This window comes from Poeciliopsis prolifica, unplaced genomic scaffold (assembly GCF_027474105.1).
Source record: "Poeciliopsis prolifica strain line A6 unplaced genomic scaffold, Auburn_PproV2 SCAFFOLD007, whole genome shotgun sequence".
Classification (NCBI taxonomy): domain Eukaryota; kingdom Metazoa; phylum Chordata; class Actinopteri; order Cyprinodontiformes; family Poeciliidae; genus Poeciliopsis; species Poeciliopsis prolifica.
The window spans coordinates 9465832-9490574 of NW_026562382.1; the positions used below are offsets into that span (position 1 = coordinate 9465832).

The window sequence follows — 24743 nt, forward strand, 5'->3', positions numbered from 1 at the left end:
TTCAGACCAGTAAGCATCTGAGGAGGGAGGAACTGTTTGTGAGTCAGGACGCTCACAGGTTGAATGAACAAACATTTGAAGGGATATTATTGACACGTTGTTACAATCTCTGATGCAAAAACGCAAAACAACATAGCCTCATTTTAATCATCTTATTAAAAGTAAACTGCTACCACTGTGCTGTGGACTGTAGTAACTTTACTAATATTATATACCGCAGAGAGAGGTGTTCTTAAAACTAACAATATGTTTGGAAGTCCTTGTATCCATTTTCTTCCTCTCGTTATTCAAATTTAGCAACTGTGCAATGGATGTACGAGCATGATCATTCTGATGCTCATTGAACAGTTATCTTTTAAACATAAAAGCAACTAAAAATATGAGCTCAATATACAGCAATATATCTTAGTGGTTTATTCATGTCAGCCTATACAACAGCATGACCAAAAACAACATTGAATGTTTGCAAAAGCAGTGTTCTGCAGTGAAAGACATCCGTATGAACAGATATTTGAGGATTGAACCATTGAATAAAACGGTACACAGATTGAAGTATCAGTATCAGTACTGAATCAAAATCCCCCAAAACCTGCATCAGAACACCCAATAAAAGCTCTACAACAGTTAATTTAAAAAAAAGTGTAACAAAAGCAGAGTAACATGATAGCTAAGTCTTCAGAGACATTAAAACTGGGGTCAATTAATCCCAATTTGTTCACCAATTGTGGCCTTGCTCATTGCCATTTCACATCATCTTGCTTGTGTACCTTTCTTACTCAATCATTGTGCAACTGATTATTTCTTTTGGTTGTTCTGTTTGTCACTTACAAAGAAAGATAATAAAATAAAACAATACAAAATACAGAAATGACCAACACCCAATTTGGTCAATTATTTCAGCCAAATGTTGCTCTGCACCAGAGTTTAGGTAAACATAAAACCACTAGAGTCAAAGTGCAGGAAAACCGTTCAATTAAAACAATACAATTACTAACAATCAACAGTCTGATGAAGGCACAAATTACCCCAAACACTACTGGCTCCTGCTAGGGATTTTCTGTCTTTCCAAATAATAAAAAGTCTAACAAAAATAATTTCTTCTTCCACAGAATATTAGAATGTATTAAACTGCAATAAACATATTCAATGTCTCCCTCCTATTCATCAAATGTGCAAAGTAGAAGTTACCCAGGAGGACAGAACATACATTCATAAACATAGCAGCAGGTAATCAATAAACAGTCACCCGGCTATATGCGGTCAATAAAAGGCATGGCCTGCTTCACAAAACTTCTCTGTTCCAGGCCAAAAGACTTTGCCGATCAATGCAGCACACACTAAACCTATAATGCCTTTTGGGAGTCTGAAGGCATTTTGTGTACACATCAAGGAATCCAAGCATATCTGGGGAAAGATTTGGTCTCTGTTGTTCAGCACGAAAAGGACCACAGAAACTCTCCAAACCATCAAAGCGATGTCTCAAAGATGACACCGATGTCCTTGGTGCGCCACGTGTCGCTCTCTCCTTTTCTGTTTGCGTGAACCTGAAAGCGGATCAGGGAGACAGTGTCACATCACAGAATGCCAAGCACACTTCCCAAATCTGAGCTGAGATCAGTTAAGGTGTGATTTAAGACGGGATCCAGTCAGAGCGCGGTGAAGGGATTTATCATCCACTGAGGCAAGCCAAAGTGGCTTATTTAGCCGAACAAACAGGTGTGAAATTCATAGGAAGAAAATTTGGAAGATAATCACGGGAATTATTTGTGGAGGTAATTTTGTGAACTTATTGGCTTAAAAACTATTAGAATTGGAAAAAGTGACTGTGAAAGCTTTACCCTACAGTAGGTAGTAAAAGTATTCATGAGTAGATTTAAGTATTTTTATTTAAAATGTCTGGAAGTTAAGAAGAAAGTGGAACTGAAGTCAAATCCCTAGTTTGTGAGCACAAATGTGGCGAATAAAGGTCTTCACAAGTCAAGTTGGAGACCAAGACAGGGAAGATGGTTTTCAATTTGTTTTACCACAACAGATTTAAAAATCTGTGGTGTGCATTTATATTCAGTCCACTTTACTCTGACACTCCAAACAAAACCATGCGCAGCTAACTGCCTTCAAACACCTTGTGTGTAATTCAACACTCGTATAAATACTGCTTCTCTTTCAGGGCTTCAGACGTTTCTAGGAGACTCTGGCAAACAAATAGGGTCAAAAAGACCAACAACACCACCAGACAGGTAACAGATAAAGTTGAGAAGAAGCTAAAGGTGGGGATTAATTTATGAAACAATATTCTAAGCATTAAATATTTCTCTGCCATCTGTTTAATACCCCTTCTAACAATGGAAAGAGTAAGGCAAAATTGCAGAACAACCAAGACATGGCAATCCTAAAATGTGAGAACTAATCAGAGAAGCTGCTAAAGTAAATATATAGCAACTCTGGATGAACGACAGAGATTCACAGTTCAAGAGGGAAACACATGTCAAGAGTTTACTAATGTGAAATTTGTGGCCTTTATGTGAAAGTGGGAAGAAAAAAAAGACCTTTTTAACATCATAAGACCTTTCCAATTCATCACAAGAAACAACGCCACCATATTTTACAACATGGTGTGCAACATGGTATGGAAATACTTTTCTTCAGCAGGGATGAAAAGTATTTTATGAAAAAGTGTGTCCTCACTGACACTAAAGACATGGAAAATTTGCAAGAAACCCATTTAGAGACTGCATAAGGCTTTAGAGACTGGCGAGGATTTTCAACATTCGATAGTACAATGACATTAAACATACAACATAGATCAAACCATATTTCTATGTTTGATTAGTCTAGTCAAATCCAGATTTAAATTAAATTGATAATTTGTTGCAAGTCTTTAAGGTTGAAGCTCTCTATTCAGTCTGGTTGAGCTTGGGTTATTTTTCAAAGAAGACTGAGAAAAGATTTCAGTCTCCAGATGTGTAGCTGTACTTGAAACAAAAATTCATTCTACAAAATCTTGATTCAGGGGAGCCAGATATGACTACACATGGTCACATACACTTAAAAATTTTAGATGGAAACAATGCTGAAAACCATGTGTGCTGTTCCTTCCATTCCTCATTTATGTGCAACATTTAAATGAGATGGCAACCCATTTAAATACATAGTTTGTGGTTGGACCAAGACAAAATGTGAAAAAATGTTTGATGGGTATGGATACTTTGGCAGGGAACGGTCTAACAAGTTTTTCTTTTACAGCTCAAAGCTTGAGACGTACTGTCTGCTCCTGGATTTTCTTTCAACATGAACAAAGGAGGCAGAGGTTGATATCAGATTATTGAATGTATTTAAACCTTGACTGACAACTATAGAAACCTGACACACAACATGTAGACCATCTCAGTATTTAATAAGTGGTGCTAGACAGTTTTGGATGCTGACGTAATCTGATCTGTGGAGAGCAGCCTGCAATGAAGAAGAAACGTAAGGGTTCCAACAATGTCCTCACCAATCCACCAGTGTGCAGGGTAAGACGATACCAAATAATGCCACAGTGTGCTGCGTCTTTGAAATCAGTATTTTACTCATTTCACTTCTCTGGCTGAGAAGATACAGCACCACTGATAAATTTGTGCGCGGGACAGAGAGAAAATGAAACGATGCCCACTTTTTTTTCTTATTTCACAAAGACCTGTTTGAAGTTGCTATATGGTATCTGTCGTCCCAGACAGATGCACATAAAATGGAATTGAACAATGAATAGCCAGCCCTTATCTGCTCAGTGTCTGAAGGGGAAATACATCACAAATGAATTTCACAGGGACAGAAAAAATATATATACGGAGTTTCTTTATTACAGTAATCCCCATAGAAAGTTTATCCCGGATCACGATGAAGTTAAACCCAATATTCCCAAACGGATACAGTGCGAAGAAAGCTGCTTTTCTGGACTCATCACTTAAAATGATCTCAAAATTATATTATGAGAAAAGAGATATTATGGGAAGTTTCTTTGATAATATCAGTGGATCTGAATCTACAAAGAGCCAATTTCTCTCGTAAAATTAATGTTATGGTGTTGCAAGGCTGCAAGTAGACACTTTAAATTAAAATGGTAATCAAGTTTCTTTGCTTTGCTTTGTCAGGGTCCTGAACATCTTTTGTTACAGCTCGTAATATTTTGGAGTGTGAGGAGATTAGTGTGCGATGGCTGGTCTCTTATTTAGTAAGAGACCTACTCTGGGACAGAGGCAGATACCTGCTTGGCCACTTGCAGCAGTGACGCAGCTTCGGCTTTGCCTGCTTTTTGGACCATCTGGTAGAAGAGCCCTTCCTGGTTCTGGAGCAGGACGTACGGCTTGTCGTACTCCCGGATCCTGCCAGCATCCAGAACCTGCAATCACACGTGCAGCAGAATAATAGGTGTGTGGTCCAACACCTGTATACTTTACTTCAGGGAAAACTGACATTTCAGCTGTTTCGCTGGCTGAGTGGAGCATGCAGACGGTGCAAACTTGAATGGGGGAAACAGTGGTTCGGAGTGCAAAAGGAACCATCCATTTGGTGTGACTCAGGCAGCTTGCAAACAGCGGCGCCTGTTTCTGCTTGATACGGCCTCTGACAATGAGAGGAACCTGTTAGCAGAGCGAAAGCCTGCTGCGCTGACTCTGACAGACAGGAGATCAGAGATTTATCCATGTATTTACCCAGGCATTTGCAGAGGCCTAGAGGTGGTCCTCAGTCAAATCCAACAATCACACCCTCAAGGCACTCGAGAAAATTACCATCATTTCTGTGTCATGGCATGCAATGTAAACCACACAAAGAATAGTGCCAGTTCCAGCAGTTTAGAAAAGACTACAATTATAGCACAGACTAATTTAAACAAGCCAGATTCCCTTACAGCACTAATGAGCAGTTTGTCAACTGTGTCGACGAGAAAGGGAGACTTCTGCAGCTGCTGTCATAATCAATTGTTTATGAGCAGAACCCTGGAACACTGAGTTTGTATCTTGAAAATTGTTTTTAATTTGGGAAAGTCAACTCACACAGGTCACGGTTTAGTTCCCCCTCAGCACACGGGGGCATTTAACACAAGCATAGGTGTGAAACAGTTCGTGACACCTGGCTTTCCTGAGAAACGCTCTCAGTGGTCAAACAGCCGTCAGGTCGCGCTCCGTCCTCCGTAGAGGATTAACAAACACCGCCACGAATGCCACTAATTGGCACCTCTGCAGGCAGTAGCAAGAGAGAGCCAAAGATCAAGAGGCACAAGTGTGGATTCAATAAAAGCGAAAGCTGTGAGGGAGGATCAACCCAGCTGTTGTGAAATAAGTGAATTAAATGGGTACGAGGGGACGAGGCGCTAATGATGTAGAAAAGAAGTGTCTGCATTGAATGGGCCTCAGGTGTGCTGACCAATGAAACAAAAAGTGACTGGTAGTCTACCATTGTTTTAGACTTCTTTCCAATCTTACCCCTCATCTGTCTACTGTGTTTCTCAGTCTTTATGATACTGTTTTTTCATTAATGTCTTCTAAAAAAAAAACTTCCAAGGCTGGATTTACCTCAGATTAAACTACACATCAATTAACTCTATTTTGTAAATGCTTGTCTTCTTAAGTGGATATGTCTGTGAAACATTTTAGAAACTGTATTATTTCCCTATCACACTTGTTCCAGATGTGGAAAAGTTTAATACTTTTACAAGACCCTTCTTGTAACAAAATTATCTTAAAATACAAAATTTAATTGTATTCTTTTAAGATATTTTCTGCTCTTGGCCTTAAGGGGAAAAAATAAAGGAGCTCAAAACACCAACTGAAGTGCTGCACAATGGAAATTTACTGTCTCCTTACTTACCAGTATTCTGTCACAGTCAATGATAGTGTTGAGCCTGTGAGCAATGGTGAGGACTGTACACTCTTGAAACTTGTTCCGGATAGTCTGCTGGATCAGGCTGTCAGTTCTAAAGAAGCAGGGAACACAACACCTGAGAACACAAAAAAAATTCTCTTCCTACAAACCCTTGGGCAGGGATTTTACGCAGGCCAGAACAATGGCTCATCAGCTGCAAAGTATGTGTAAGAGTAGACAGAGAAAAACGAGGACCATCAGGTGGTTTAAACTGGGCAGAAATGACAGATTTTGACATTGTGATAAGCATGTTTTGTTTTACTCTTTTCAATATATTGGCTTACTTACAGTCATCAGATCAAAGGGAAACAATTGGTCTGACATTTATATTTATGTAAACCTACTCTTATTTAAAACTGTATGTATGAAAGGGTTAGAGACAGGATTTATTGAAGACTGAGAGCCAATGTGTGAGGAGAGATGTTCACAAAGAACCTGCTCCACCGAGGAGCTCTATTCAATGCTAACTATGCTCCAATACATTGATATTTTTAGTCAGAAAATGACAGCTTTGCACTGTTGTGATTGGAAAATAATTGTTTAGGTTTGTTTACAGTTAAGATATGATTCAAAAGTGCATTATGACATATTCCATGTGGTAGCAACTCAAAAAAAAAAAAAAAAGATTCTGTCAGCAGGAACATATTGCTACATCCAATTTACCATGTCAAAGATCAGACTCAGATGTCAAGCAACCAGGAAGGGCAAAACATACACAGTTGTCTACATACACTCATAGGCATAAAGCCATATTAATTTTGGACCATTGCTGACTTTTGGTGAAGGGCAAGTAGATACAGCGAAGAAATAAAGACCTACTTAATGTCTTTGTTTGTTTGGGGTTTTTAAATGTTTCATCTTTTTGATAATGATGGGCCCAATGAACAGCAGTTAGGCTGTTGGATAGTTTTCATAGTTTTATGGGAACCACTGAAAAGTAAATGCAGCTTGTTATATGCAGCATATAACTTAAATATTAATTTAAGTACAATGCATTAATTAATTTAAGTTATATGCATTAAAAACATAACACGAGCCATTTGAAAATTACAGTTTCTGCACAGTGTAGACTGTCCAGTTTAAAGCTGCAAATAAGTAAACTGCCATTGCTGTCTGAGGAAATACAATGCTGCTGACTAAAATCAACCAATCAGAGCCAGGAGAAGAATCTCCTGGCTTCTGAAGTGATCAGTGTTCAATGACAAAAAGATGGCTGTACTGGCCAATATAAGGAGACATCTACATTCCCTATTAGAGTTTAATGTATATTGTGTCATTTTTAATTATTTGAAGTCAAATACTTTGTGTATACTCAACCAAGAGAGAGAAAATACTATCATTAATCTTTTATAAAATAAAAAAAAAAGAACAGTAAGGTGTTGCCTGACCTCGGGTCTACATTTGCTGTGGCTTCATCAATAATGAGGATGCGGTTTTCCCTGAGGATGGCCCTGGCCAGACACACCAACTGTCTCTGGCCCATGCTGAAATTGGAGCCCGACTCGGTCAGCACTGTTTCCAGCTTGTTGGGCAGCTCCTCCACCACTGCCTTCATCTGCACCTGCAGAGAGAGAGAGCACGCCCCCAACCCTTCATTACTCCTGCATAAAGGCATCCTGTGGAGATCTCTTTAAAGAGCCATCCAAACACACCCATTAACTGGTTGGCACAATGCAAAGCCAGGTCCACTGATGACCTTGGCCAGTGCTCTCTTGTGGCCAGCCTCTAACTTTAATCCAGGCCACCAAACCCATTCAGAAGCAGGACCAGGAGCTGAAGCCCTTCACGGTGGGGGGAACCTTCATCACGGTTGCCCTGACTGCCCAAACACATCTCCTCTTGCACTTTCAATGGTTCCCCGTTACAAGCCGCACATCGAGCTGGGCCCCATGGCCCTAATGGGATTTCCCCCCATGACTTGTGGCGAGCAGGGAGGCTGAATGGCCGCATTGTACAGGGGAACAGAGGGATCCCCCCTGGGCTGGTGAGGGGGAATCATTCAGAGCCACGCTGGAGTACCTCTTGGAGTGCATTCCACAGGTCCTCATCTGTGTGCTGCTTGAAAGGGTCCAGATTCTTCCTCATGGTTCCTGTGAAGAGTACTGGGTCCTGTGGATAGATGGATATAGAAAGAGAAGGCCATAGCCAGTTAAAATAATGATGAAGGAGCAGATGTATAAAAGGGTTAAAGACAGGATTTATTGAGGACTGAGAGCCAATGTGTGAGGAGAGATGTTCACAAAGAACCTGCTCCACCGAGGAGCTCTATTCAATGCTAACTATGCTCCAATACATTGATCTTTTTAGTCAGAAAATAACAGCTTTGGACTGTTGTGATTGGAAAGCAATTGTTTAGGTTTGTTTACAGTTATGATATGATTCAAAAGTGCATTATGACATATATTCCATGTGGTAGCAACTCAAAAAAAAAAAGAATCTGTCAGCAGGAACATATTGCTACATCCAATTTACCATGTCAAAGATCAGACTCAGATGTCAAGCAACCAGGAAGGGCAAAACATACACAGTTTAAGTCAGTTGTCTACATACACTCATAGGCATAAAGCCATATTAATTTTGGACCATTGCTGACTTTTGGTGAAGGGCAAGTAGATACAGCGAAGAAATAAAGACCTACTTAATGTCTTTGTTTGTTTTGGGGTTTTTTGTGACTAACAGACAAAAAGCTTAATGCAAGTCAATAAAATAAAAAAAGCGGGTACAATGAAATATCCGTCATTGCTTAAGATTGTACTTTGGGAGAGAGAGAGATAACAAAACAGGAAATTGACATTAAAAGAAGCATCGATAAAATCCAAGAAAGTAATATTTACTTTTATTCTTTCTCAACTATTTTCATTTAAAATACACACAGTGGGATTTTCTTGTATGTTGTCAATTAAGCTGTAATTGTTGGTTATCTATGGCCAGTAAGTTATGGTTGGATGACACTGACAACTCAAATTGTTTCACATTTATTTTTGAAAAAGTAAAGAAAGAACATTCTACTTAATATTTCAGTTAACAGTTTCTGACTAAACCAAAATGAAGAAAAATAAAAGAAATATAGGAAATCCAAAAGAACATTGTAAAAGGTAAGTCTAGTTATTGTTTTAAGATAAAATTAAACTGAACCAATGTTTTCTCTTGTCTTCATGTTCAAGATCATGTTCTCCTTTGTATGGCTGCTTGGACAAAAGAGTTTAATAATCACAAGTATAAACTAGTATGAAACTTACTGGAACCGTACACAGTAAGCTGCTGCTAGAAGTCGGAGACCGTATTTGTCTTTAGTCGAGTTCATAAGGCTCCCATTCCAGTGTTAAAGCCTCAAATAATTTCCAAAATGTCTTTGTAGTTGAAATAAATCTGATAAAAATTATTTTACAGATCAGATATGTCTTACTGAATACTGATCTCTTAAAGCAGCCGAAGGAAATGTTCTCAGATCTTATTTTTTTTCTGCATTGTTTTATCATGCAACAATCACTGGCAGGATTACTCTGGATTTAGTGCTACTAAGAGGTTCTAATTATCATGCCCACAAACAAAGATAATAATGATTTATACAAGAGAGGTGATGCAGAGAGAGGTGATACATGGTAGCAGACATCTTTATCAAGATGTCATGTTTTCATCCTGTCTTAATCACAGTCTGTTAACTTTTATAACGGATCTCAATCTGACCTCAGTTGTAGACAATACATTTATTTTAAAACTGCAAGATTAGACCAGTAAAAAAAAAATGGTTCAATGTATGCATTAAGGTTACAGAACATCATGCAAATTATTTTACCCGCTAAACTTTCTAACATGTTTTTCAAACAGCAGCTAATATTCTTAATGCATTATATTGGAATTTTATTTAGCAGATATATCAAAATAAAGTAGCTAATAAGCAAACAAGTCAGTGACGTGTTGTTCATTAATCGATAATGTAGCTTTGAGAATCGCATTATGCTGAAGTGACAGGTGCATGTTCTTTGTTGTGAGTCTTCACAGCACACATACACAAAGTTAAACTTAAATTATTTGTTCTAAAAAGCTCAAACTCAGTTGAGCATCTGTGAGCATCATTCTAGCACATTAACATTTTTGACTGAAATCATTCCACTGTAGATCTTCTGACGGCTGTTGTATTGTTGGAAGACGGACTTTTTTCCCAGTTAAAAAGTCTTTGTAGTCGAGATTTTCTTTTCTTGGCCTTAATTTAGTGGCATTAATCCTCCCATCAACTCTCATCAGGTTTCCTATCGCTGCTGAAGAAAATCATCAATCAATCCTGAGACTAGAAATCAAACAGCAACCAGCCTGTCTGCTCATCTTATAACATGCAATTCTTCTTTAGTTTATGTACGATACAATGATAAATTTGTTTTCCACTTCAACATTATATTCACTTTTGTGTTGGTGAATCACAAAATATCCTAATGAAATACATTGAAGATTGTGGTTGTAGAGTGACGAGATATAAAAGGGTTTACGTGGTATTTATAATTTTATAAGGCACAATAGACACAATAGAAGGCATAAAAGAACATTTAGTATCAAAAATGAAGATCGCATCTCAACAAGTCGCATCCTGTGGGGTCAGAAGGGTCAAGACCAACAGCTCAGTTTCCATACCGAATAATAAACCTTTCAAAACCTAATCCCTGCTACCTGCGCTCTCCCAAAATGTTCCACCTCTTCACCTCCAATGAGCTTTTCCCTCTGTCACCAAAATACCACCTTGTCATAAAGCCAGCCGAAGTCCTAAAGCAGACTAGTTCTGTGTCACACTTTAATTGAGGATTCAGTGTTAGGTTGGAAAACTGCTTTCAAGCGCAGCTTTCCATGCGCCAATTATGTGCTCCAGCAGTTCCAAGCCCTCTGTTTGCCACAGAATTCATGTTACACTAAGACATTCCTGAGGGTTCAATAGAGACTGAAATGGATCCTTTTTAATGCCATATGCTGTTACAAATATATCAGAACCAAATCTCATCAATAGGACTACATAGTAAATATTCCACTTAAATTTTTTGGGGAAAAAAGTAAGGCTACAGCTGACAGAAAAAGGTTTCCTGGACATTGCATTATCTGTGATACTCATTTAAATAATTTAAATATTGGGTTTTTTAGGTTAATTTATATGAATGCAAAAGATAAAAAGTTTCAAAAACTTCTCTAAGTGCTGCCTACATAATGAAAATATCACACTTTATGACAGATGAATGAATGTGCAGTGGAAGCTTTGGCTCGTAACCTGGCACTTTTTTAAGTCTTCCCTTTAGGAGAGGCAAAGTAAGTAAACAAAATCCCATCAAACATACATCATATCCATCTCTAACTAGTTTAGACGAGGAAGTAAAACTTCATCTGAAGAGGCAGCGATGCCAGAAACCTATCAAATCCACAGAGGAGCATTAATGAAATTGTTTTTGGGCATCTTGGCTGCAGCCGAGAAATATTTGAGACTTGGGCTAAGTGACGGTGTTCGCTGCGAATCTGACTGTGAGGATGGGGAGCTTCTTTTAAGCAGCTTTCCCATGTTTGGGGGGTAGAGGGCTAATCCTCTGTCAGGGATGGGGAACTGCTCTCTTCACAGTACAGGCCGTGGGAGTCTTCTCCCCTCCCTCCACTCTGCTGACACCCACCCGCAGGCTGGCATTTTCTTAATGCCGTATCAGTTTCAACAAGCGGAAATAAAGTTAAACTGTCTCAAGGCATCCGTTTGTCTCACTTTCAGAAATCCCCAGAGAGACGACTGTAATTCTCTTCACTTGCTTTGGCTTTTTAAAAGCCAGGAGTACAAAAAGAGAAGGAACCAAAGCAAAAAGCTGTTACCATCGTTCCTCAATCATAAGGAATCAGTCAGAGACTTTCACTTAAGCTGTCAAAGTCGAAAGTTAGGTAGTGGCAGAAGAAGGCCAAGTTAAACAGACTACTTTGTTTACTTATCAGTTTTCTGTCTTTAACTATAGTTCATAACATGCAGTTTTAGCTTCCAACTACAAAGACATAGCTCAGAGGAGCAAGACAGTTCTTAATGGTGTACCTGAGGGATAATTGACATTTTCTGGCGCAGCGTGTGCAAACCGATCTCTGAAGTCAGAATGCCGTCAATTGTTATTCTTCCCTCAGGTTCTCCCAGTCTGAACATAGCAGAGATGAGGGAGCTTTTCCCAGCACCGGTGCGTCCAACAATCCCAACCTGTAGAGGAGAGAAAGAAATTTCAGAGCACGTCCATAAAACTCTGCAAATTCCCAAAAATCTTCCAACTCACACTATTCTGAAGGAGAATTTCATGTGACATTTAAAATAGTTTTGCTTATATGAGATCAGAAACTTTTTTTCCTCTTTTTAAAACACTTCTATTGACCAACCACAATAATACAAAGGTAAAAATCATTTATCAGCTCTTCATTATGATCCCTGTTGGTGGGTTGGGTAAATTAGTCAATAAGATACATTTTTGCCTTTGTTTGTGAGATGAAACATGAAAATAGTCAAGCCTAAGTTGGACAAGAAATAAACGCAGTTCCCTGGATGGCTGAGTCAGAGCATCTCCAAAACTACCCCTCCTGTGGCCTTTTCAACAACAGTGGTTAACCAGTAATAGGGTGATGTGCAGCCAAAGCTCATTGATGCACGTTGGGAGGGAACAACAAGAGCTACTGAAACTCAAATTACTGACAAGAGTTAATGGTGGTTCTGATTGAGGGATGCCAGGACACACACTGCATCATAGTGTTGTTGTGTATGAGGCTCCACAGCCGCAGACCAGTGAAGATGTCCCTGCTGACCCACATCCTGCTCTGAAAGTGCCTAGAAAGAGAACATGAGCCTCAGAACTAGACTACAAAGCATTGGAGAAGATGGCCTAGTCTAATGAATCACTTCTTCTTTCACGTCATGTTGATGGCCAGGAACATGTCCGTCAAATACCGGAGAAAGACATGGCATCTGAATGTACGACAACGGGGTAAATATTCCACTGGACAGGCTCAGTTGCTGGCCTCCATACAGTTTGATAACAAGTCAAATCTCAATTCATGCAGGCCTCATCTTGCAACTTCTGGGACTTAAGAAATCTGCTGCTACTATCTTGGTACTAAATACCACAGCACACCTCTGAAGATCAAGTGGAGTCTGTACCTCAATGATTAAGGACTATTTTGGAAAGAATGCTTTTGGAACATTGACTATTTAACTTCTTTGCAGTATGTGTGTTTCTTTTGATGTTTCATCATTCTAAAGAGTAAGTGTATATTGGCATTGGCGTTGTAGAATTGACAATGTTCTGCTGAGTCATGCCTGGGTCCGTTATTTTTCCGTGCCGTTTTTGTCACCCAATAAAGCATCAAGTGACCACTTCGGAATTAAAATTCAATGCTTTGTGAATGAGTCCAAGCAGTCAGATAGTTATTAGCTGAATTGATCAGAAAGTAGGTCAGTTATTCTCATATCTTCCAGCACCATAGAAACAAAAGAAAGGTATGTAAACTGATATAGTTTGCACAAATAGTTAGCCTATTTCTTTGATATTGGTATGATGATCTGAACAGCTGGTTACCAGTAATGAGTGCATTCCAATATCTATATTATGAATTGCATTTAGCTATATCACAGAATAAAAAAAATGTTGACCAGAAGTGTGAATAAATCTGATCTTGGGGAAAAGGAAAGTGTCCTTACAAAGCCATTCCTCTCGACTGGTAAAGATTTCTTTACACCTGTTTCCAGTTTAAGGCAACAGTAAAATATCTATTATTAAAGCTACGAAGTGCATTGAAAAAAAAAAGGTGTCAGGGGAAATAAGATGCACACCACCTCTTATAACCCCATGGCATGCTGCATAGGTCCCTCCCATGGGCTGTCAGAGCCAGGGCCTTTTCACTTATCAGCCCATCCATTGTGAAATCAGCTGCCCTGGCCAACCATAACCATGCAAAATACACCCCCTGCATTAAACACAATTTCAATCATCCTTAACCATCTCCCCTCTGCCTTCCTCTGCCCCTCTCCCTCGGCCTCTCCTCTCTCTTATACTGAATAAACAGTTGTCACCATCAGGTAGCTCAAAATGCAAATTGGAAACAAATGGATCCACTTGAACAATCTTAATTACATGATATGTATTCCATGAATCACAAATGGTATAGTCCTAAAGATTCCGCAGCACAATATGATGTCCCTTTAATAATTGATTCAGAAATAATGCCACGTAAAAAAAGAAAAGCGCAGCACGCCTCCTAAACTGGCTGCATATCAAGTCACGCACAGGTGGACGTAAAGACAAAAACCTTTTCTCTGGATGTGAAGACAAAACTCAGATTCTTTAGGACCAAAGGGGAGCTGTCACTGTAAGAAAAGCTAACGCTGTCAAAGGTGATGGAGCCCTTCTGGGGCCAGTCTACAGGAGGCTGCTTGTCCGTCTCCCAAGGTGCTTCACTCTCCAGCTCTGCATACTCAACCACTCTCTCCACAGATGTCATCTAGAATGAATAACATACAGGCTTTAAGTAAATCTTGTCAAAGAACTTTGCTTTCAACTACTCTGGTTATATGAGAAAGCTCTCCAGTTTCTGGAAGCATGAGGTCATTAATTTATTATCTTCACAATATAAATGGCTGCCTAATTCTAAAGGATAATTGGATTTAGTTGAATTATTTAGCGCTTCATGACTTCACTTGAAAAGATTTGAGAGTCAAAGACAGATTTCAGTGCTAATAAAATTGAAATACACAAGGACACATTTTAAAGTCTTGTTCTCAAGTGACAATTTTTTATGCAAAAAATAAATAAATAAAAATCTGAGGTAGCCAGGTTTAGCTGATAAAATTTAACAAACACTTTTGGTGTAAATCTTATTCATAAAACGTCAAAATGCTAGCCAGGTACGTACAGCATTATGTTATGAAGCAAATAGTGTAAATGTTCTCACCAGGTTCTCAATCTCTGCACTCTGTCTGACTCCCCACTGAAACATGCCTGTGAGGGTAACAGCATATGACAGAGCCAGGCCCACAGCGCCTGGCTCCAGTCCTTTAACACAAGGAAAAAGGGGAAACACGCACCTGTGTGATTTCACAGCAGTATTCTTAATAACTGTCAGATATTAATAATCCTCTTCATGTGGGTGTATGTCTGTGACCAGTACAGTACCATCCCTGAAGTAGAGGCACCCGAAAGCTGTAATCGTGACAAAAATGCAACAAATTCCATCAAGACGCACGGCAAACCAGCGTGAAGTGGTCAGGAAGAGGAACCAGGCTTCTGTTAGTAAATATAAAGACACAGTTCACATGTTTTTTTCTTTTTCTAAATCCCTTAATTTCCTTATACCACAGAAATAAAATAACAACTCTTAGTTCAAGATGCAGTAGTGACTGACATGTGGAACCACTCCATCTGGACACTTCATAATTCATAATTGCAAAAAGTCATCCCAATTTCCAGCACAGCCAATGTACTTAAAATGATAACTTGTCATCATAGCCATTAACCATTAGTTTGATATATTTTTTTTATTATGATGCGGCATCTATTCTGTTTATTTGAACAGAAATCGCACAAAAAGGGACAAACATCTCCCTTTTTAATTTTAGCATTTGGTAACAATTAAAACAAATATTCCTACAGTGTAGCTTGGTGGTGGCAGCATCATACCTGGGGATTTCACCCTAATGGTTGAAATTAAGAACAGTTACAAATGCCAGTCTGTTTTGAGGCAGAGCGCTCATTGTTTATCACATCACAATGACTCCATGCATTAATCCAGACCAACAAATAATAAAGTTTTGAAAGCAGATTTAACAGATTATGTATGTGGTGACCTGAATATCGATTGTAACATACAGTTAATATTAAAAAGAGAAAAGTTAGGTGCATAAAGTATCAGTGTAAAGATATCCATACTTATCCAACCAAGTCAACAGTCTGGTTGGATAAGTATGTGGGGAGTTTTTTTCTATTAAATAGTTCGACTCAATTTGGGTTTATTCATATACCAATTTATAACACAAGTAATTTCAATTTGATCACAGCCAAACATAATGCTGGCTGTGGTAATTTAATTTGTTTTGCCATTGAATTGTACAGGATTTTAATATTTTAAAATAGTTTTAAAATTATTTATCAGGGACTCTTTTTAGAAGCAGTTTTCACATTCTTTAGATCCACTGTAATATGTCCTTATACAGATTAGTCAAAGCCACAGGATGCATCAATATTATCTGTCATTTTCCATTTTAAACATTTATTTAATAAATTTAACCTGAATGAAGATCTTGATACTTGTCAAACATTTGCTGAAACCGATGTTGAACTCTGAAGGCGCGAATGGTGCTCAGGCCTTGGAGAGAGGAAGAAAGGTGGGACAATACAGGACTCCGAGCTTTAAAAAATAAAAATCAAAGATCAAATAAATATTAGCACATGAACAATTAGAAAAAAGGTGATTGTCAACTGGTAAAGTACATCATCATTCTTTATCTTTAAGAATGGTCATTTTGATGCGCCCATATATTGCCTATAGTAATAGTCTTTTGGGTATATATTTTCAAATGTGTGCATTAATAGATGCAAGTTGTTAAATGGCTGCCTGCAAAATATCTGTATGTATTCCATCAGACAAACCGTTAGCAGCCATCCTCTGCTTTAGTTTGTTTTAGCAAAAACTTTTATTTTATTCGTCTTTTGTCTCTATTATTCGGAACTTACAAAGTCACTGAGAAAATCCAAATATTTCCTTTCAGCCCTAAGGTTTTAAGCTTAGAATAAAGGACAAACTATGGCCTAGTCATGCCCACTTGGCATTTTTGCTTTTGTATGTGATGTCATGAACCTTAATCTCTTGAGGAAATTGCTTGTGGCCGAGCCATAGGTTACTGCCACCTTTAGCCTTTATGCTAATAACCATGGCTTTCTGTCCTAGTCCATTAGCATTCCTGTGGTCGACTTTTGTCCATCACCACAAATGGAAGAGCCCATCCCCACACAGCAAAACTGTTTCAAAAATTACTTGTAGACTCTAGCCGCTTGATGTCCCTGGAGGTCTGCAGAAAATAGTGTCGCAGGAAAAGGAAGACGGCGAGGAGAGGGACAACGGGAATAAGAATCCCAGGGATAATGACGCCGGCTACCGCAATAACTCCAATGACTTGCAGAAACACCTGAAAAAAAGAAGAGGAAGTATGAGCCCCGTATTCAGAGAACACGGTGCTCTGCTGAGTGGTGTGACTTTGGAGCACTGAGGCTTGCTTCTCAAAACAGAAAAGGAGAATCTTTCTGCTTCATGTGAGACTATTGGTTAAGTAACAGCAGGTTGAGGGATTGGGTTTATGTGACTCACAGTGTGAAAGGAAAACGATCGCTGTGCTAATTCTCACTTAGTAGCAGGTGAGAATTTACCACTTGGCCACAGCAGCCGCATATCCCCAGCTCTCTTGGGCTTTCCCTTCAACACTTCTAGCCTGTAAGCCTCTCTGGCAGAACAGCCAGCCAATGAGGATGGCCACAGTGACTGGCAGAGAGCTCTGGGAACCGCACTGTGGGTGTCTGATACATGACAGTATAACTGCACAACCCTCAACAACACAGTGAGTCATCACCTTTGTTAATGGCTCTGTGACACATCTAAACCAGGAGAGCAATAATGCCTGAACAGGATTGGAGGAAATGAGTCTGATAGCAACCAAAGAGACCGCACCGTCAGAGTAGAAAAGAAAACAAGCATCTAATAATGGCATCAACAGCAAAAGTGTTTGCATAAACTCATATGGCAGTGATCACCTCATCGGCAAGTATTTATACAGGACAGTTTCCAAACTAATGAGCAGGAATTATATACATAAAAACATCTGGAAATGCACAATTTAATTATGTATGTCCATGCTGCTACATTTGTTTGTTATGACTCGGTTAAGTAACTAAATTGTAAGGGGATTTTTACTGTGGATGTGAATTAGGATCCACACCCAGCGTCCACTTATGCCCTAATTTCATGATTTCAAAGAGGAAAACTGAGCAACAACAACCATTTTTATAATTTTATGATTCTTACTTCAAAAATGGAAATGCTTTCCTATCAAAATGAATGAGGGCCTTTTCCTTTATTCCCTTTGGATATGAAATAACATATTTTAGCTGAATGACAAATTTCTTTTATGGAAACTATGCTGAATGCTGACTCTAAGGGCAATACAAGTCTTCAACATCCAGCTCAGTCCAATACTCTTAAGAACAGTTATTAATTAATGACATAATGAGAATGATTTTAAGGCATCAAATTGTGAAATCAAATTTATTTTAGTAAACAGCTAAGTCATGTTTGATATGTAGCATTTTTATAACAACTGAAGTTAACATCGTTACTTGATTGTGCCAAAAAAATGGCACTATGGCACTAAATATACCCCTTTAGTATATTTTTGCACATATTTCAGTTTTTACACCATAAATGGACTTGTATGATGGAGTGTGTAAACTTTTAACCTACTTTGATTAAATAAATGCTTGGTCAAAAACTTATAGCACACAACATGAAAGCCTTGCACCTTAAAATTAGAAACTTTGCGGAGATGAATCCCAAAAATGTGAAGATTAGGATCATATTCTTACCTTCAGTGGTCTCCGACTACCCCTGAGAGATGAAAATTTAATTTAGCACCTTAATTGTGGATTTTATCTGCCACTTATGCACACATTTAAGCATGATCATTTTCAGTGTAGGTTTATGATGAAAAGCCACTCAATTCCATTTGCAGTTCAGATAAGAGGGAATTACTAGTCCAACCATTGCTGTGGTGGAGCCCACACAATCAAACAGTGAGTCAAAGCTACTGAGCACAACTGATCCCAAGAATTTCACAGTACATAAGTTTCAATCTAAGCTTTGATGGAAGGCTACCAGACTGCAAAGTGAGATGATGGTGCACGGTCCATCACTGCATGTTATCCAGCCTTTCCTCGAGGGCATAAAATATTAACAGAACAAATGTCTTATCATGTATACTGGTTCTCCTTTGCTCCCCAGCTAATAGCTGGTTGACACCATGCGACTGTTCTTTCACAGTTGCTGTGGGTTATTCTGAATTCTAATTAGGCCCTATAAAGATGCAGAATTTTCCTACCAAAAGACCCAATGGTGCCCCAATTTTAGTTTAGACAGTATTTTTTTTAATCCTAATATTCCAACAGGTTCATGATGGCATGCACTTTAACAAGGTTCTTGGGTCCTTTAAAAGGAAAAAACAGGCCCACAGAATTACAGGCCCTGTACCATGCTGTACCATGGAGTGGGAGATGCTTTTCCAAACATTCATCTTTAGCAGCAAGCACAAGAAAGCTCAAGCTCGGTCATATGTGACCAATTACAAACAGTTCGAGTTAAAAGTCCTTGTAGCACTTCATAAAGTCCTGACCTTTATTTTATTCTTGTAATGGTAGAACAGAAAAGAGGTTTCTCCTTGCATGCCTCTCAAATAGCCAGAAATATTATTTCATCCCTGGAAGAGACAAATACTTAGATCTAAAAGCCTATCTAACCTCCCTTTAAACACGTAAATACACATTTTCTGACTGCTCTGATGATGATGATCATTGAGAAAAACTCAATGCAATCTTTAGGTTGGCATTGTTGTTTTTCAATGTAGCCAATTGAGGTGAGTTCTGAGTAAGATTCAATGGAGTGGTGACATTTCTTTGGGTTCCAAAATGATCCAAAATTATTTAATACCACATTCATTTGGAGAGACATTGATGTGGTTATCATTGTGGATCAACAGCTAACATTAACATAACGTTATGAAACACTAGCAGCCCAGAATCCATCAACGTTTAATAATCGAGCACTACCTGTCACAGTAAAATATACACAGCAGCAAAAGTTTGAAGCCCATATACCTGGTTCTTTCCACTCTTCATCACACAGTTACCAAGACTCATGTTTAAGGAGTCCAAGTAAAATTACAAGTGTTTAGAGAACAAGTGTAGTCTGAAGTGTTTTATCTTTACAAATGAAGTCAGAGTCTCACACTTGAATCATTATGTCTGATATCTGACACAGAAAAACTCAATCTTTAGTCTCATCTGATTAAAGCACACCTTCACAGTTAAAGACATAGTAGTGTTTACCAAACTGCACATTTATTGATGTGTTGGTAGGACAAAAAATACTTTTCTTGGCATGCCTTCCAGACAACCAACAATGGAAAGGCAATTTTATTTGTATAGCACATTTTAAGCAAATCAATTCAAAGTGTTTTACATGATTAGAAGGAAAATAAAACAACAATCAGAAACTATTTTGTTGCAGTGGCATAGAAAGAGAAAACAAGCTACAGTTATGTCCCAGCTGTTATTAATTAAAGGACATTCTAACCAAATAAGGTTTTCCCTTGATTTAAAGGAACTCTGTTTCAGCAGTTTTACAGTTTTCTGGATGTTTGTTCCAGATTAAAGGACCACAAAGTCTAAACGGTTCTACTTCAGGTTTAGTTCTGGTTCTAGGGATGCAAAGTAAACTAGAACTAAAATACATGAGCAGTCTGGAATGTTGATACAACAGATTTTTAGCAAATTTCGTTGCTAAGCCTTTCAGTGATTTATAAACTAACACAAGCATTTCAAAGTCTATTCTCTGAGCTCCAGGGAACGAGTGAAGAGACCTTAGATGGTGAGCCATAACTGCAGCCTTCCCTTGAGAGGATCAAATATAAACAGAACCAATGTCTTGTCATGTACCCTTGTTCTCCTTTGCTCCCCAGCTGATGACCGGTTGACATCTTGAACCTGTGCTTTCACATTTGCTTTTTGCTGATCTGAATTCAAATTGGACCCATTTCAGACGCAATAACCGAAGGTCTGAGCCTAACCGGCTTATCTGTCAGCGGGGTCATCTGAAGGGGCAGCTGAGAAACAGCAGCCATTAGAACGGCTCTGGGGAACAGGGTCTGATGTCACCAGGATCCTGTTTGATGTGACCCACTTGCGTGGTTTGGCGTTTTTATCGCATGAGCATCGGGAACACCAGGAGACCCCCACCCACACTACATACAGATAAGTCGGATAAGTGATCGTTTGCAAGCATCCACCTCACCCCCTCAGACCACATCCACATCTCCTATGAAACCACACAGGAACAGAAAACTCCCGAAGCCACATCCCACTGCATATAAAAGTTGATAAAGGGATGAAAGGTTTTGTATACAAACAGTTTAAATAAAGAATTACCACTAATAGCTCTTTAGCGAGAAAAGAAAGCTACCGCACGCATGTGATTCAGTCATCCAGGCAAACTGGGCGCGCTGCCGTGTCCAAAGACTATTCAGATCTTCGCTGACCCTAATTGCTTTATTTTTCCAATGATTCTATCAGCTCTTTGATGTCTAAGTAAATGCAGAAAATTGAAGTTAATTGCTATATTTGTGCTCAGCAATGATAGCGACTGTTGTTCCACAACTGAAAATAAACACTTCCTTGTAATTAAACATCCCTCCGGACACAAGAAATCATTATGCTTTTTACAACTCCTTTTTCATCCTCCCTTTATTTACTAACAGTGTGCAACATTTGCCACTGGGAAAAAGAAAAAGTGCATAGAAAACAGGAAATAACAGGAGAGCATGTCAGACTAGAAATCGCAAAAGAATTCCTCTATCTACACAAAACTTTTTTTTCCCTTTTGCTCCAAGCTTTTTGTGATAGAGCGGGGGACAAATAAGTCACAAGGGTCAGTGGTACTGAAACAAAACAAGGCTGTTCCACTTGGGCTCTGGAACAATAGAGGTGACCTGATCCATTCTACTCTGTGTTTGAGCTTTATTTTAAAATTAAATGCCCAGATGCTGAGGCTTTTCTTTGGGAGAAATGACTGTGGACACCTCCTTCACATTTTCCCCTTTCTTGGCCATTTTCACTTCATAAAGCTGCAGTCAATGTGTTTTGTGTGGGGGGGAGGAGGATCTGACACATACTATGGTGGTCTCAGCCACTGTCTACATTGGTGGCTCAAGTAGTCCGAGGATTAGACCTTTGTGTGCTCTGAAAAGGTAAAAAGAAGTCACTTATTTGGGTTCAGTCAAGCTGCTGATTTCCAACCCCGTTTTGGAAATAAGAGAAAGGCTTTGAAATGCCGTCTCCCCCAGACTCCACTATAAATCACCACTGCCTGGCAAATTCATTCATTCATTCACTCAGCGTCATTCTGTTGAGAACAACACAAAACCATTTTCAAATGCACAATAAACAACAATTCTGAGATACAAAAGTCACAAAAAGCACCGAATTCATTATCTCCTTCATGCTGACGCAAGGCGAGATTCTAGATTAGATCCCGACTTTGTTATGTAAGTTCCCAGACTCAAAGGACCCAGGGCCTTGCCCTGCATGTCTGAGTCAGAGCAGCTGAGGTGCTGGACCGCAGCATCAAGGGAGGACCACACATACACACACTGGAAAGCTTTTCTCGGCCGGTGCTCGCCATCAAATGACCATGTGTGGTATTGCTGACCGGCCACTTAAGTCCACGCAAAGGCATCCTTGCAACCATGATGATGTTTTGTTTCTATTTTGGCATACAGTATGCATGTGTCAACACATCAGTTCAGTGAATTGAAAATTTCATCAAATAATTTAAAGAATATGCAGCAACCTACTCGTTGTTCATCTTTTATGGAATAATCTCAAACCAAATTTTATTTTTAATTTTAAAATGAAACCCTTAAATATAGTACATTTTGTCATTTCATACTTACACCTTTGGGAAACAGCCATTAATTACTAATTAGAAGTTAAAAATACAATCAGAGCACTTTATGAAAAAAAATAAAATTATGTTGAATAAAATTACTCAAATGCTGATTTTTAAACAAATATTCGATATGAGATTAAACTACTTTAAAGCAATCAAACATGAATTTATTTCAAGGCTGCTTATACTTCGGTCAACAAATGTGCTTGCATCTGAAATTCTACAATGAACCATCTTCTTTCTCATACTACATTTTATGACCCAGAACCCTGAAGGCAGTGCATTCTTCACTTCTTCTGTCACTGGTTTGGTGGCAAGGCAGAGAAGCAAGTTGGTGTAATCCCATCCTGCAGGGTTCATAATGACATCAGTAGTTCTCATTTCCCACAAAAGACACTAAAGAGAGTTGAGATACAAAGGGAGCAACAATATACAATCATCCAAAAGGTCTCTATGCATCTTTGCTTCATTGTTAAAAGTTTTGTAATATTATGAACTGTGTTGAACTTGTGGGGTTTCTTTAATCTTACATGTTCCACAAATAATGAAACCACTTGTGATGAAGTTGACTTTTGATTTAAAAGCCTCTAACGGGTTATTTTATTTTATATATATAGTTGACCTCTCTTTTGACAATATTTATGCTAGTTAAAGTTGAACTGGAAAACCCCTCACTAAATACAGAATCTTTGAAGTGCAACATGTTGTTAACGCAATAAGTTAATAATATGAGTCCATGCTATGTTTGGCATTCAATACAATTTGTTTGGCAGTTCAAAAGCCACTGGTCCAGTTTAAAACCTTAATCTAAGAAGGTTTTAAACTAAGTTTTAAAATAAGTAATTCTGCATTTATTTTACTTTATGTATCGATAATTTATCTCTATCTCTATTAGTTACTATAAGAATATTTTAATATTTGTAGTGGATTGGAAGTAGGCAGGCCTCCACATATAGATAATGACTTATGCTTGCTTTTTTCATTAATTGCTTTGTCGTATAATTTCCTAATTTACATTATTGAAATAAAACAAGCCACAATAATTCTGAACCCTGAATACAGTCAAAAAAGTGAAAGCTCAATAAATTACACTTGCTCAGTCCTGTTTTTTCAAACTTATCCTGTTTTCAGGGAAGCCTCTTACCAATTGTATGGCTTACATTATACATCCCTCATCAGCAGTAGCAAAAGCCAAGCTAAAACACACTTGAATGACAATATCAGTATGCTCATTTTCCATTAAAAGCCTTTTTTTAGTTGTTGGAGAAAACAGGGGGTGTAAATGCAATATCAAATCCAACAGTTGGTGGTGGAAGCTTGTCAAGAGCCTTCACTCAGATTCCACCCAAAGATCCCTGAATTCACTCCTCATTGTCTAGGCCTCCTGCTCTGCCCTCTTTATGAAAATAAAGGCAACCCAGGATTTAAAGGTCAAGTCCAAACAAAAGCTGACAGTCCCCAAAGGCTGAGGTGTTTTTAATTGACATTTCTGTCTTTGTCCCCTGACCATAAAGAGGAGGAGAGAAAATAGTCTTTTCTCCAATATACTAAATTACTACTAAATGAGACCTGTGGAAAAAAAATAGGGCTGTGGGGTGTAGCCAGGTTCCACCAGCTTGAGGGAATCCCCTTGTTAGGAAGCTCTGGGGGCAGTGTTGAAGGGCTGTGAAGTGCTTACTCCACCATAAAGGAGGGAAGGCTCAGGCACAAATCCCCACACAGAAGCGGCCTCTCTCCATAGAGAGAGATAAACCAGTTAGGGCTTTGTTTATGAAGTTTCACTTTATTCCTCCCTGACAACCATTTAGACAATGACTATGGGGAAATGTCCCTCTGAGAAAGAGCAACAATAGTCAAGATCAGCAGCTTTTCGAAGCAGCTAATTCTGTGATAAAAAGAGTGTAGATCTTCCTTCCTGGAAGCATTAGAAACTGCCTAATGAAAGACACCTGAACAAGAGCAGAGAGAAGCCTAAACAAAGGTGCTTTGTCCAAATGATGCCACCTTTGTGCACCAACACAATCACCTACCACTTTCTGGTCATTTCTGAAAAACTTTGCATACTATGTACTCAGTCCATGTCATGTCTTGCTCCATTTCAG

General features: G+C 38.8%; 1 protein-coding gene across 3 annotated transcripts in view; it reads right to left on the reverse strand.

Moving 5' to 3' along the window:
• Positions 1 to 399: 399 nt before the first annotated feature.
• Positions 400 to 24743, reverse strand: part of LOC129361319 (ATP-binding cassette sub-family C member 4-like) — a 45905-nt gene continuing 21561 nt past the window's right edge. For 2 of the 3 annotated variants that reach the window (XM_055032094.1, XM_055032091.1), the window contains 11 exons: positions 16912 to 17062; positions 16165 to 16284; positions 15054 to 15164; positions 14833 to 14933; positions 14191 to 14382; positions 11942 to 12097; positions 7921 to 8010; positions 7290 to 7462; positions 5848 to 5953; positions 4244 to 4378; positions 400 to 1544 (listed from right to left, as the gene is read on the reverse strand). In XM_055032094.1, coding sequence (XP_054888069.1) covers positions 1467 to 1544; positions 4244 to 4378; positions 5848 to 5953; positions 7290 to 7462; positions 7921 to 8010; positions 11942 to 12097; positions 14191 to 14382; positions 14833 to 14933; positions 15054 to 15164; positions 16165 to 16284; positions 16912 to 17062 — 1413 coding nt within the window. In that variant the 3' untranslated portion in view covers positions 400 to 1466. The remainder of the gene's footprint in view (positions 1545 to 4243; positions 4379 to 5847; positions 5954 to 7289; positions 7463 to 7920; positions 8011 to 11941; positions 12098 to 14190; positions 14383 to 14832; positions 14934 to 15053; positions 15165 to 16164; positions 16285 to 16911; positions 17063 to 24743) is intronic. The other variant, XM_055032092.1, reaches the window with a different exon arrangement.